At 47.8% G+C, this 14,053-nt stretch overlaps 1 protein-coding gene across 1 annotated transcript; it reads left to right on the top strand.

Annotated features, from left to right (window-relative positions):
- Positions 1 to 575: 575 nt before the first annotated feature.
- On the top strand, positions 576 to 7,820 carry LOC149340749 (uncharacterized). Its single transcript, XM_089551341.1, has 7 exons — positions 576 to 674; positions 1,568 to 1,680; positions 3,435 to 3,595; positions 4,275 to 4,373; positions 5,022 to 5,136; positions 7,490 to 7,568; positions 7,660 to 7,820. The coding sequence occupies exons 1-7, from the start codon at positions 631 to 633 to the stop codon at positions 7,772 to 7,774; spliced, it is 726 nt and encodes a 241-aa protein (XP_089407467.1). The 5' UTR covers positions 576 to 630; the 3' UTR covers positions 7,775 to 7,820.
- Positions 7,821 to 14,053: the final 6,233 nt, after the last annotated feature.

Genomic DNA, 14,053 nt, shown 5'->3' with positions numbered 1-14,053 from the left:
CGTTTCGCGTGCTCTTGCACGACCATACTGCACATGCGCGAGGAGCAAGTGACGTCACTACGCACAGCTGGCGTGCTGGCGGCCCCGGCATGCTAGCTATGCGCCGCTACTGCGCATCGGAGAGGAGAGAGAGGCGATGGAGATTGCGCGGCAGCGGCGGCGGGCGGCCCTAGCAAGCTAGCTATGCGCCGCTACTGCGCATGCGCAAGTGGCGGGCGCGGCGTCGGAACCTCTGAGTCACCCGCGCAGCGACGGCGGCGGCGCGCCAGCTGTGCGCCTTGTGACGTCACTGCACCTCGCACATGTGCAGTATGGCCTTTCGTCAGCTCCGCGAAAGGGCTCGGCGACTAGCGTAGTATTGCTTTCGCAAAAAAAAAAAAAACAGTGCATCGCAAAACTTGGTAGTAATTCAGTAGCCTCGCGCGTCACCACGCCAATGTGCTGGTTCTCTGGTTTACCTTTTCTGACTTGCCTTGCACGGCTCTGGTTGGGCGCACACGGGTTTATCTCAGTGAATATTTTCTCTCCCTCCGGTTTCAGAGAATCGCATTCTCCGGGTTCATCCAGATGCACGATCTCGAACTCCGGAACAAGACTGCATTCGAGCCCCACGAGCTCTTCAAATGCCAAATGCGCTCGACAGGGGGTTGCCACGACTTCGACTGCTCACGCATGTACGTTGGCAACATTCTAGTTCACGTTTCGCGTGATTGGTAAGCACGTTTGACAGCTGCAGCACAAGAGTGTTGTTTAGCAAGCGAAACTCTTGCGTTCGCAGCAAGCGTGGAGCGAGCTAAAGTTGAAAATGATTGGTTATCAGGAAACGAACTTCTTGGAAACAGTCTCATTTTTCGGTCGACACCTCAGCCGCACTGTGAAGAAAAGGAGGAAGGTGAGAGTAAAAGAAGAAAGAGGAAAAGAGGTGCTTTAGTGGAGGGCTCCGGAATAATTTCGACCGATTGGGGATCTTTAATCGTACACTGCCATTGCACAGCACACGGACGCCTTTTGCGTTTCACCTCCATCGCAGCGTGGCTGCCGTGGTCGGGTTCGAACCCGGGTACGCCGGCTCATTAGCCAAGCGTCCTAACCAGCGAGCCACCGTGGCGGGTGAGCTAAACATGGCGACCATAATTGGCGCCAGCTAAACTGGTTTCGGGTGCTGCGGGACGGTGTGAATCCCACTGGCGTCAGCCTGGATAGCGGGCTTTTGCAAGGAAACTATATGTACAGGGTTGTCCAATATTAGGGGTCCTGGCCACGCTCTGCGGAGCGTCAGTGCGTACTATCAGGCTGTGCATCGAAGCACAGCCACGCGCTGGCGGTTTTCACCCAAAAGTGACGAGCCTGTATGAATATGTGCGCAATTTTCGCTGCGCCAAATAGTGAGTGAATTGAGCTTGCGCAACGCCAGTTTGACTCGGTAACTTTCGCTCGCTTTTGAACGTAGTTATAACAGCACTGCGAGACAGAACAAACTGGCCGCTGCCAAAGTCGTAGACGGGAAGTTGAGTTCAGAAGATGTGCTCGAAGCGTTCATTCTGCATCTCACACCTTCGTCTTGCAGGATGAGAGTGACGCTGTTTCGAAGACCCTTGCAGAAGTGCTACACGTTGGACCTGAGCCAACCCGCCGAGCGAAACGACGGGGTGCTGCAGTGCAAGGAACAATGGAACTGGGGTAACTACGTGCACTGAAGTTGTTGTTTTGCTCCCAGCTAAACGACTTCCGGACAAATCATGGTCTACGATCATAACGAACATTCGGCATTAACTTAATTTCCACTATTGGCTTGCTCATTTGCAGAAGACTTGGAAATGCGTCTTTCGCTGTCATGTGACGCCACTTAGCGGTGGACATCGTAGCTCTAAAAGGCTTCTCGAGCCAACTTTAGCAGTACCGCAATTTATTTCCATCCTTGGTCGCTAGTCACAGGAAAGGTCCTGTACTAATGATGTCTCAGAAATTCTTGTTGGGTGGCAATATTCCAAGATACTTAAAAAAGCCATTCATTGAATCGGAGGCATACTTTGTTTCTCGCAGTTTGAGCTAATTGTCGAAATGTATAATTGATTTCGTTTAAAATAACACCTTTCACTTTATGGCAGACGTTATGCGAGAAATCTTAATTCTTAATGTCATGGGCTGCGAGTAGGTAGACGAATTATAACGGGTAGTTAGAAATTGCTGCAGATGGAGAAGAGTGATTCGTTACACAGTGCCATCTGTGGGGAAGGAGATTAGCGCCTTTATAATTCCTTTGTTTCCTTCGCTCATCTGCGCGTAATTCGTGCGAGTTACACATGAAGTAAGAAAAAAGCTTTGCAGACGCATGTTGTTTTCTCCTTATCCATCGTTTTCGTACGGTACTGCATAACAACACGACGTCTTTGGCCTATCATCGCTTATTGCGAACTCTTTCTATATTGTAACTGCGTGAAAAAAAAAAACTAGCATGGAAGGAGTAAAGTTAGGGTTCTCTATCTTCCTTCCTCGCACCAGAGGTGCCCCGCCAGAGACGGTTTGTTCACTTGAAGACTGAAGCGTTCCTTCGCACCAGGGGTGCCCTGTCAGAGACGGTCTGGTGAGGAGTTGAGATGCAGGGGTAAGGCGAATACTTGAAATTTATATACAGCTATTTACATTGCATACAAGTTCAGACACTAGAGACAAATTAAACAGCAAAGAGATACACAACAACAAAAAGGTGGAACTGGCTAACACTAGGGGAGGCCCCTACTCGGCATAGCCGAAGATGCCTAGCATCTCACCTTAGCGCAGAACCCTCTTTTTGGCGCCGGAGCCCGGTTTTAAAGACCTCGAGGCCCGGCCCATATTTGGTAGCACCCAATCATTCTACACTCTTCATATGATTGGCTAATCGAGAGCATGGCCAGCCCTCCAACTACCGTAGGGTAAATCACCCTCTCCACCACAAAATAAAAATAAAAACAAACACAAATACACATTCGTGCCAGCACGTGCACGAATCGGTACCGCGGAGCGGGGGACACCCGTATTTCCCGACGCATTCACGAGCGGCGCGTTCGGAGAAAGGAGACGCTTCGCTTTGAGCGCCCCCAGCCGCGTTCCGATGACCCCGCGTACACTACCGATTCCTTACAGAAGGTAAGGGAGAAAAGGACACATTGCTGCTTGAGTCGTTTTGATGTCATAACACCTACAATTCGGAAGTTCGCCCGTGTGTAGTTTCTGCCCTTTGAGGCCTACTTTTTACTGCTGTCGTACTTAGTTCGTCCTCTCTCCGGAGATGCAGGTATACTGGTTTTCATGAGGGTGCCTAAGCAGCACACTTGTGGGGTGAGAGTCATGGCATGCATTTTCGTGTCATTTGCTCTTAACAATCACCGCGGACCGCCACAAAGGGGACTGGATATTGTGTCACCTCATCATCTTCAATGATGAATTCGCAGAGCTGCGTCTGGAGTCCAGGCTGAATGCCAGCAAAGCCATCGTTTTCATGCGTACCGATCTGTTCCCGCTGATTGTCAAGGCACCATCGACGGCGCCGTTCTCCACGTTGACTGCGATCGCAGCTCAGACGGGACGGGATATCACCGTCAGCATGAAACAGGTGATGTAACCGGCCCCCCCCCCCCCCCCCCCCCCCCCCTCCCCCTTAATAGAGATACCATGATCATCTCTGGTCGCTGTGTACGGAACGGAGGTTCCATAGAACCGTGCTTTATTCGCTGTCGCGCCTACCGTGGTTGATTGCACGAAGCAAGCCCAGATATGGCATATGCTCCTTTTATGCGAGCCGACTGCTGTCGAAGACTCGTCTGCGCGAACAGCATATGCTGAGCTTCCCATTTAGTGTGCTAACAGGACATGAAAGAAACGGAGTGAAGATGCTGTCGTCTCATTTACTGTTCTGCTCGAGGCCCTTCTTTAGCCTTTGGAATAGCGGGCATTGAGTCATGGAAGTTTAAGAGGGCGACGAGACGGTGAGAGAGGAAAAAAATGTTGTATTGGTGCTCCTCAGAAGCAAAACAATGAATGAATGAATGAATGAATGAATGAATGAATGAATGAATGAATGAATGAATGAATGAATGAATGAATGAATGAATGAATGAATTAGAGAGTGGATGGAAGGAAGGACTAAATAAATGTTTATTGCGCAAAACTCAGGAGGTATCTTGTAAATTGTATGCACTGAATGATGAAGGACGCCTTCCAACAAATCTTCACTCAGTACCCCCCCCCCCCCCCCAAAAAAAAAAAAAATGGGGCTTCCTTTCTCGTTTCAGCACATGATAAAGCGACTACCTGCCCCATTTCGCTCGCGCTGCATCAACTACACTGCGAGAGGTATCCAGCCAAGTTTCCTCGGGTACCATACTCTGGAGGTAAGCTCTCCATTCATCAGAGGATGTCATGGCGTGTAGCTGTTACGGCTCGTAGCTATTGGCTTGTAGGTCATACGTCAAAATAGGACAGTTAGCTACAATCAGCTGTTTTCAAGCTCGTGTTGCTCGTTTGCCCGCGTTGCTTTCTCACTAAATATTTAATCCGGTGCAATCCAATCCAATTTTATTTCAGCATTAATGTCTACAGACAGTAATGTTGCGGACAGTGGGCCAAATCCTCAAAATAGGCTTTACGGCGTGCACTTACCTTTACTCTACAGCGACACAGCAGTGCAAATAAATATACAAACAAAATACCAAACTGAAGTACAGTAGAGGTACAAAGAATAGATAAGTAACGCTTTACCCCCGAGAAGACACAATAGAAAAGAAACAGCATTGTCACCGTCGAAGGCAAATCTATACAAACAGCTGATAAATATATGCAAAGTACCTTACGTACAGAGGCCAAAATATCATAAAATGTTTGGTTTGGTTGGTTAGAGGCCAAACCAAACCATAAAATTATATATATATATATATATATATATATATATATATATATATATATATATATATATATATATATATATATATATATATATATATATATATATTGATTAAGTAACTAGTCTCTTCCTTCCCCAGTCCTGTGTGCAGGAATGCCAGATGAAGGTTGAAATGAGTGTCTGCGGGTGCATAACCTTCACACACGACTTCGCCGACTTCGCAAATCTGCCTGTGTGCGTAGACATCGCAAAAGGTGAAGAATGCTTTGTATCCTTGCGTGCCTATGTATTCTTACTTGCTTTATTTCTTTCCACCTTTTCTCCTGCCATGACAGTACTGGACAAAGAGTGTGCTCTGATGTTATGACCTGAAATGACCTGTTATGACCTGAAGTTAACTTTCGTTACCCGTTTTGATAATAACCACTGTGAGTCACTTATTGTTCAGTTTGCAATAATAATAAGAAAAAGCTCTGTGTACTTCATGAAAACGCGACAGGAAATCTTACGTTCAGGGCCTCATAACCAAGGGGGCTCTCAGAGAACAATAAATGTCAACAGAAAAGAACGAGGAATTTAACGGGCACACGCAGGATAGGAACGCGAGCGTTTTAGGTCTGCGAAAGCATGCGAAGTTCCTTTCAGCTATCATTTGAAATGGTGAAGTCATCACCGATTAAAATCGCAATGGCCTTCAAGTTTCTCCGCAGCGTACTACATCGCCAAGTAGCAGGCGAATTATGACGTCATCTACGATACCGGCACATTTCCAACGCATAAACGCGGAAAAAAAGAACAACGATACCGATGGCAAAGCGCGCTGAGCGTTGTTTGGCAGCGTCGAACGACGTATGGCAGGGTGTGGTTGACGGCAGCGGAAATTTGAAACCTTTCCGTTCATGTCGTACCAAGCTTCTCCGCACTCTTCATGTGCTATGAGAAGAAGCCTAAACTTTAATCTTCGATTACGTCGTCATTTTAGATGCTAGCACAGAAAAACTTTCCATGCTTTACCTGCAGTCTATATATATAGAAATGAATCCTTGAATATTGCGTAAATGTCAAAAGTGGTGCAGTTGCCCTTTGAGGCACATTATGCTGTTCTATGCCAGAGAACTGAACCTACTTTGTCGTGCGGTCTTTAAAGCTATCTCCATGTGGAAAAGGTTTGCACATCTTACATTAGGCTCATATACAGTCTATTTTTGTTTTTGTTGTCTTTTTTTGAATTACGAGTGACCTGAGCTCCGTAGTCCAGACCACACAATTTAAGTGTTCCTGCTTGGTGCCTACTTGAGCGTCCTGTGTTCCGCTTTCGCTGTATCGCGTTTCCATATAAGGTGTAAGAAATCGCAAAGCCCAACTCACATGCCTAGATAGCACAGGGAATATAATTAGGCGCCTGTGAAAACTGCAAGCGTGCTTCTTTGCACAAAGACAAACATTGCGGTACAGACAACTTTAAAAACTGGTACTCTAAAATGACATGGAAGAAAGGAAAGATGTAGAGAAAGGTATTGAGTTGCACCTGTAGAGTAGACCTGGTGGCAGAGAAAGTGGTAAGAGAAAGAGAGAGAGAGAATCAATAATAGTCACAGCAGAAGAACAAAAAAAAAGGAAGACAGTCGCACAAGAGTCCTTGAAGTTGATGTGATAGACGCAGAAGCACAGAACACGAGAACGGGAATTCAGTTTTGACTATCGTTTGAAAAAATAAGACATAGAAGATGCGCTCTGATGTTGAAAGGCTTCGACGGCGAGGAACAGAAGTAAGGGGAGGGCTACCTTATTTAAAGCTTGAGTGCAAGGATGAGATTAATACGAAACTTTCTATTGAAGAAAACAACAAAAGCATTGCGAAAGAACGCTCATTGTCCTCCGCATTTGCGTTGCATTTTAATGGTCACACAACTCCGACGTAGAGTGAAGCAGTCACTGTGAAATAAGAAGTCAATTGAGCTCATATATATAGCCACACGCCAGGGTTTACATACTGGAAAACAGGACTTCTGGACCACAGAAAAATCTTTTAATAACGCTTCCTGAAGAATTCCAGTTGCAAAAACATATGCAATCGCGACAGTGGAGAAAATGTTACGCTGTCATCCAAGAAGTCATTGTGTCTGTAAACAACCTTTACATTATTGCTCTAATGCTAAGCTGATTGATCTAGCGATTTACTTTTTTGGATACGTTGCGGCACTGCATACTGAGACACTGGTTTGGTTTATAGGGTTTAACGTTCCAAAGCAACTCAGGCTAACACTGATCAGGAGACACTGATATCCAAAGCACAGTACACACATACAAAATGGTTCTTTATAGAGTATCTGTGTGCCTGCAGAAGGGCCTGCAGCACTGAACGAGTTTTTGTCGGGCTGCACCAGCCGCATCAGAAAAATGTGGTAGTTGTTTTAATCACTAGCATTTGACATATCTCAAAATCCCCATTATTAATGCGATAGCTTTAAAAGCCGAGTCGGAAAAAAATGTGTGGTTGGTCATAAAATTTGTTTATGTGTCAGATTTAAAGTAATTGTCTCAGATAGGCTGTTGCTCAGGAAGAAAGATGTCAAATTTTTACCAGTGTTGTCGACCTCCATGCAGGTTTTGAGTACTGCAAGGATGTCGTCTACCGCACCCGCGAATACCGCAACTGCCTCAATATTTGTGGACCACCCTGCGAGTATGTCCTACACTCGATTTTTTTGCTTCATTTTCTTACTAAAATTATTATGCGGTTTGTCGTTCATACTGAAATTTTCATGTTTCTGCAGGGAGATAACGTACGATGTGAGGCTTTCCAGTGACACCGAGTATCATGTAAGTGTCCCGCTGGAAAGACAACAAAATCTACAAATATTTAACGAGCAGTCATTCATTAAAATCTAAAAAAAAGAACGGAAATTTGGATTGCATTTAAATGAAAGTGACGCCACTGTCAATGAACAGAAAAACTCAACAATTTCCATATGCGAATATGAAACAAATCAGGCCTCGTGCGCTCATCTTGCTTCTGCTTACAGTTTTTAACCACACATATTTTTTTTGTTCACCAAATGCTAACGACAGCGCACTACTGTGCATATAGTGTGCATAGTACTCTGTGCAAGTTCAAGAACAATTCGCTAGCCCCAAGTTTTGGGTGTCAAATGAGCACTTTTTGAGTCGAAATGTTGTTAGTGAATGGCCTTCTCCTATCGTTCCTTCCCTATGTGACATTTGTGCAGTCCGGATCTCCAGAAGACAAGTAAGTGCGGGATTGTTCATAAGAAAAGCACCCATTAAAGAAATTTCTTTCTACTATCAGGAATCGCTTCGCGGTTACACTCAAGTTCTCATCAGATTCAATGGACCTGATGGAACATCACGAGATGATGTCGGTGAGTTAACAGCGAAGATTCACCCGCTTCCTTATTTACTTGGCATAGAATTTTCATTGCAGTCAGTTTGAAAACACGAAAAGAAATGGGCATGTCTAGTAATCTGTAAAAGCTCGAGCCTATGATCGTGGGCTATCTACTGTTTATTTATTTCCAAGCTACACTCTCTATTACGAAGTATTCGCACCTGGCCGATATTAATCAAATATTACAAACGTTTAAAAAGCACACCATCATCATAAACAACATCCTAGGTTATGGGCCGTAGATCACCGTCCTCGATTAGAAAGAAGTATGTGTTCTTGAGCGGTGTTCCGAAAGCCATACCACCATGTACACTAGTTTCCTCCTCACCACTAACTCTTTTATGTGTTTCCTCCTCACTATTTTACTTCGTTCCCTAAGCAAATCCTGGCCTTCTCATCCCATGGCCGCTACATCTTACCTTATCCAGTACTTAATTCCACATGCCGCACGATGCCGAGATGGGCGCGCATTATGATGTCTATTCCATTTTTTGTCTTGCCGTTCGGGCTCTTCCAAGTATGCTTTCCTTTTTCTCGTTTGCCAAGGAAGGTATTCATGATTCCTAAAATGTTTCGTTCTGCGAATTCTGCACTTAGTCCTTCCTTATTTTTCTAAAACAATCCCTCAATCTTCTGCTGCCCGGTTGCAGTAGAGACCACGTCTTCAGAGAGCCTTTCAGCCAACTCGTCATCATGGCTGGATGTAGGTGCGTAGGCATGTACAGAAAGCCTACTATATAAGCGATGTATTAATTTCTGCTAAGCAAAGCTATTGGAGTTTGTCAAATATCAGTATTTGTTCGATGCTCCCCTTGCTTTGAAAGTCTTCTTGATAGTGCTCAATGTGAACTCAATGTATCGTACAAATTACTAATTCACTTACTAAAATGCACTGCATTGACCTTCACTATATAAAAAAAAACTGCAAAACAGATGCTGCTGCCACGGCAAAGTGGCAACGGCATCTTACTTTTGTCTTAGCACTGAGTAGGACTGTTTGACATTTAATGAAGGCCTAATCAAGATTGCTTCTTGTAATCACGCTTATTTAACAGCTAGTACTGACCCCAAGCTGCACCTTTGCAACTTAATGTGAAACTTTGTGTGTTTGTCACAACGCCTGCCTTCACTCAGTCCACCTTTTCCCATCTCAAGAATCTTCGCTCAGCCCACCGAGACATACTGGGCTTTCTGGCACACCTACAAATAGCGTTCACTCTCGCGAACGACGCATGCAAGCGTACGAGAGCGTGCCAGTAGACGCTGTAACGATCTAAGCTGACGACCTTGTCTCTCGGCAATCTTCGTCGGCCTGTGTACTGGCTGTCGTTACGACCTGTTCGATCCGAGCTGTCCCCCGCGTCTACGGCTCTCCCCGCTCCGCGAGCTTACGGTGTCGGGCCGGATCAGAGGCCTCGCTTTAACGCTGGCCAGCTCTGCCGCAGCTGTCCAGACAGCCGCCGCTGCAGGACTCTCACTGAAGGAGGCGAGCTGGCGGTAGTGGAGGGGGAAACCGTGCGCCGATCGAGTGCGCTGGCTGGCCGCTCGCTCCTTTTTCGGTCGCGAGAGGCTGCTGCAGCGACGGCGTCGTCCATCGATTGCGCAGGTCATCGAAGTGCTCGCCTACTTGGGCGGCACCGTGGGCACTTGGCTGGGCTGCAATCTCCTCGCGCTTCTCTCCGACTTCGGCAATTGGCTGCTGGTATCGATCGGCCGGCTCTCGCGCTGCACACTCGGACGCACACGGCGCGGACGACGGCAACCCGCCGCCGCCGCCACTCCCTCTGCTGTTGCTGCTTCTGGTGGGGCGCTGCTGCGTTCCGCCGCAGCGCGCTAGACGAACCCGGCCAGCCGGCCGCGGCGCCTGTACCCTTCCTCGGCTATCTCCCTTTCTCTCTTTATTCTCCTTTCTCTTCCTTAGTGTTGCCTTTTTCCTCCCTTTTCTCGCTGCGTCGCGTTCGTTTCTCTTGCTTTTCCTTATAGCCTCGTCCACCCTCGGCACACGCCCGCTCCCTTCCGGACTCTTGGGCGGTAAGCAGGGTAGTACGTGGCGTTGACAGCACGGTCCCGGCTGCCCGGGGGTCGCACCGGCAGCAGCTTGCCCTTGCCGTAAACAATCTGCAAACAGTGGTTACGAGGAGAACGGCACATAGTCAGACGCCTTGCAACTAGTAGGCGGCGCCTATTCTTTCTTGGCACTGCGACACGAAGCTTCGATGAAACGGGAAAAAAAGATGCAGAATAAAATAACTGAGGCTGTTAGAAAGCAATAAAGTACTGTAGTGCTCGCCAAATGTTGCTTCAATTTTCTCTGTTATATATATTGTCGCAACAGTGTTAAGTCGCTTTCTTGTATTAGAACGGTCATTCATTATTGTACTGCAGGTATTTACTGCTTTATTAGCTTTACTTCAGGTATTTACTACACATATTAGCTGAAAGAAATACTTTATGATTAGCTCCACGGAGGCGGCTGCCTATCTGTCTCTGAGAAGTAGGATTTGTTGTGCGGCTATTGCGCAACCTCGGTTACGGCCTGAAACGTTCACTCCATTAAACAGCTACCTCCTGAAACAGTTTGTAGCCGCGTAAAAGACGGAGGTGTGAATGCTTGCTGTTCAGATGTAATGCATTAAGCGTGTTCTTTTAGATTTCTTCGGCTCTTCTACAGTCAAATTTATTTAACGTGCAAAGTGCTGGTTTCACCACATTACCTTTTGTCTGTCGCAGCTTTTTACCGTTTGTGAGGAATGAGTTAGGTTATACACTCAAGATGCCATTCGTCTAACTTATGACTGCAGTGAATGGCCAGGCAGTTTGGCGTACCATAAGCGTCAGATGAAACAAGAACAGGATAACTGATACGCGAACAGAGGAGCACAAAAACTGCTGGAGAAGAAATACAGGCGGGACCCATTAACACTTCTACGCGGCAGTACTCGCCCCATCGAAGCTAAAATCAAGTGCCCTTGAATTCAGACTCCCTCGCCTAAAATCTTCTCGTTCAGATGTTCTCGTTTCAATGGTCGCGTTCGTGTTTCATTTGTCGCTGACAGTGCAATGTAGTTGCTGAGTGTAACATTCTATTGCTGGTCACATGTGTGAAATTGCCGGTCTCCATGCACTGTTATCTATGTTGTTGCCTTTTTTGTGTGTGTGTCAGCAGGTTTCTTTCCTCTACCATGCAAAGTCCTGTTCCTACCAAAGCTACAGAAGTGATCCGGCTTTTTTGGCCTTCAGTTGTGTTTACTAAACTCTCGATGTGTTAGGCGGTTCATGAGCGTTTGTTATAGAGAAAAGAATTTCAACTGCATGGAAGTCGCCTAATAAAATGAAGGGAACTTTGCAGCGCCGTCACTACGCAGCATGGGCTTTTTTTTTTTCTTCACGCAAGAATACATCGTACACACCGTTTGTTTTACATGCTCATCATCTGCCACTGCTAGCTCACGAGGAATACGCTATAATCTGCATAATCTTTGCACGCGTTCCTTTTTGTTCTTGTTTTTAAAACACTTTTTCGGCGATTGATCTCTTTGTGGTAGAAATCCACGTGTTCGAAAGGCAGGTAGCTAAAAAGCGCAAACCATTATATAGGAATCTAAGCGAAGCCAGAAGAATCCAACGGAGTCCATTGAAATCTCCGCCATCCCGCAATAAAAGAATTGTGCGCAAGGTGACTCCACCAAGTGCTTAGGCAAGATCTCCGTCAGATACATGTGTGGGATCAGTGGCATTCCCGCTATTCTCTTGGAGATGTTAATCAAGGTTGACAAGGTACGTTTTTGAAAACCGAATAGGCACATTGTGCTGGGAAGGTGAGAACTTAATCTAGTTGCTTTCTGCAGCCATGTTAACCAACTCCGACGGCTCTTGCCGGCCTGTTCATACCATCCCGTCCACGGCCCGGAGAGGTCCTGAAGGAGTTGCAGTAAAGTTGGTCCCCGAAGTGACTGCTGCACGCAGTCATTGGTTTCACATCGGCTCGTCACAATGGTCCCACATGCATGCTCATAACAGCTTGTTGCTTCTCTTCGCATTTGTTTCGCCAGCTCATTAAAATTGTTCAGTAGTTAGTCAGCGCTTGTGTCTTTCTACTCTTTTTATGCGATAGCATAGAATCCTCACTGAAGCAAAAAGCCGGCGACTGCCGTCCGGCGCAGTTGATAAAAATCCCGATAGTCTGGTGGGCAGTGATGCCATTAGTGGCGTCATCAGAGCGGGGAAATTTCATTGGTTGAAGGGACGTGACGTCTCCAGGCCGGAGAATGCACATTGGCTGGAGGAATGACGTGATCAGACCAGGCTCCTCTGTGTGAAACCTCAGTCTGCCGACCGTGACAGGTGGCGTACGGGAAGAGATCGGGAAGCTCATTGCTTGGGAAGAGCAACCTGGTTCTCACAAGCTCCACCAGTCACTTCCAGCAAAGGCACCAACAGCTGCGACTGCCATCGCATTGCCAATACATAGTGGAGTTGGGTGTCGAGAGTTAGACAGCTTCCTGAGGAACTATCTGCGCAAATCTGAGCCTTGCGGTTGCTCGGTAAGAGCAACCTGGGTCTCACAAATCACACCGGTGGCTGTGTTTGAAATAGCCACCTGCCGGGGCAGTGGCGCATCGATTAATCGATGCACCACTCCTCCATTAGTGATACGAGAATTCCCCAAGATCTATGAATACGTGAGAGAGGAGTACTTGCGTGCGAGGCATCACAAATGCGATCGCACTTTACTGTTAAGTGCAGGTTCAGCGTTGTACAAGTTTTTTTTTTGTGCACTAGTAAGTATGAAATGCATTTAACTCCCATTCTCGGTAAACTCAGGCGAACATCGTCCTCAAAATTGCAGCGAACCTGAGGTCGAACATGAGGCGAACTCGAAGCCGAACCTTTCTGAAACATTCCGAAATTTCTGTTTGAATGGCGACCAAACATGTCATGGCAAGGCAGGGCAAGGCAGGGCAAGGCAGGGCAAGGCAGGGCAAGGCAGACAGACAGACAGACAGACAGACAGACAGGCAGGCAGGCAGGCAGGCAGGCAGGCAGGCAGGCAGGCAGGCAGGCAGGCAGGCAGGCAGGCAGGAAAGGCAAGGCAAGGCAAGGCAAAGCAAAGCAGGGTAGGGCAGGGCAGGGCAAGGCAGGGCAAGGCAGGGCAAAGCAGGGCAAGACAGGCAGGCGTGGCAAGGCAGGCAGGTAAGGCAGGTAAGGCAGGGCAGGCAGGGCAGGCAGGTAGGGCAAGGCAAGGCAAGGCAAGGCAAGGCAAGGCAAGGCAGGCAGGCAGGCAGGCAGGCAGGCAGGCAGGCAGGCAGGCAGGCAGGCAGGCAGGCAGGCAGGAAAGGCAAGGCAAGGCAAGGCAAGGTAAGGCAAAGCAAAGCAAAGCAGGGTAGGGCAGGGCAGGGCAGGGAAGGGCAAGGCAGGGCAAGGCAGGGCAAGGCAGGGCGAGGCAGGGCAAGGCAGGGCAAGGCAGGGCAAGGCAGGGCAAGGCAGGGCAAGGCAGGGCAAAGCAGGGCAAGACAGGCAGGCGTGGCAAGGCAGGCAGGTAAGGCAGGTAAGGCAGGGCAGGCAGGGCAGGCAGGGCAGGCAGGGCAGGCAGGGCAGGCAGGGCAGGCAGGTAGGGCAAGGCAAGGCAAGGCAAGGCAAGGCAAGGCAAGGCAAGGCAAGGCAGGGCAGGGCAGGGCAAGGCAGGCAGGCAGGCAGGCAGGCAGGCAAACGGCCAAATGCGGGGAATGGCCACTATAAGTGCTATAGCGCACCAACAAAAC

The sequence above is a fragment of the Amblyomma mixtum genome, chromosome 6 (genome assembly GCF_055824585.1).
Source record: "Amblyomma mixtum isolate Tamu chromosome 6, ASM5582458v1, whole genome shotgun sequence".
NCBI lineage: Eukaryota > Metazoa > Arthropoda > Arachnida > Ixodida > Ixodidae > Amblyomma > Amblyomma mixtum.
The sequence above is the reverse complement of the archived record's forward strand: the minus strand, read 5'-3'. Positions and strand labels throughout refer to the sequence as shown.

Excerpts from the sequence above, each read along its gene's own strand:
- LOC149340749 (XM_089551341.1), top strand. The coding sequence starts at position 631 with ATGCGCTCGACAGGGGGTTGCCACGACTTCGACTGCTCACGCAT. Across the intron at positions 675-1,567 it reads GACTTCGACTGCTCACGCAT|GATGAGAGTGACGCTGTTTC; the intron begins GTACGTTGGCAA and ends TTCGTCTTGCAG. Across the intron at positions 7,569-7,659 it reads ATTTGTGGACCACCCTGCGA|GGAGATAACGTACGATGTGA; the intron begins GTATGTCCTACA and ends ATGTTTCTGCAG.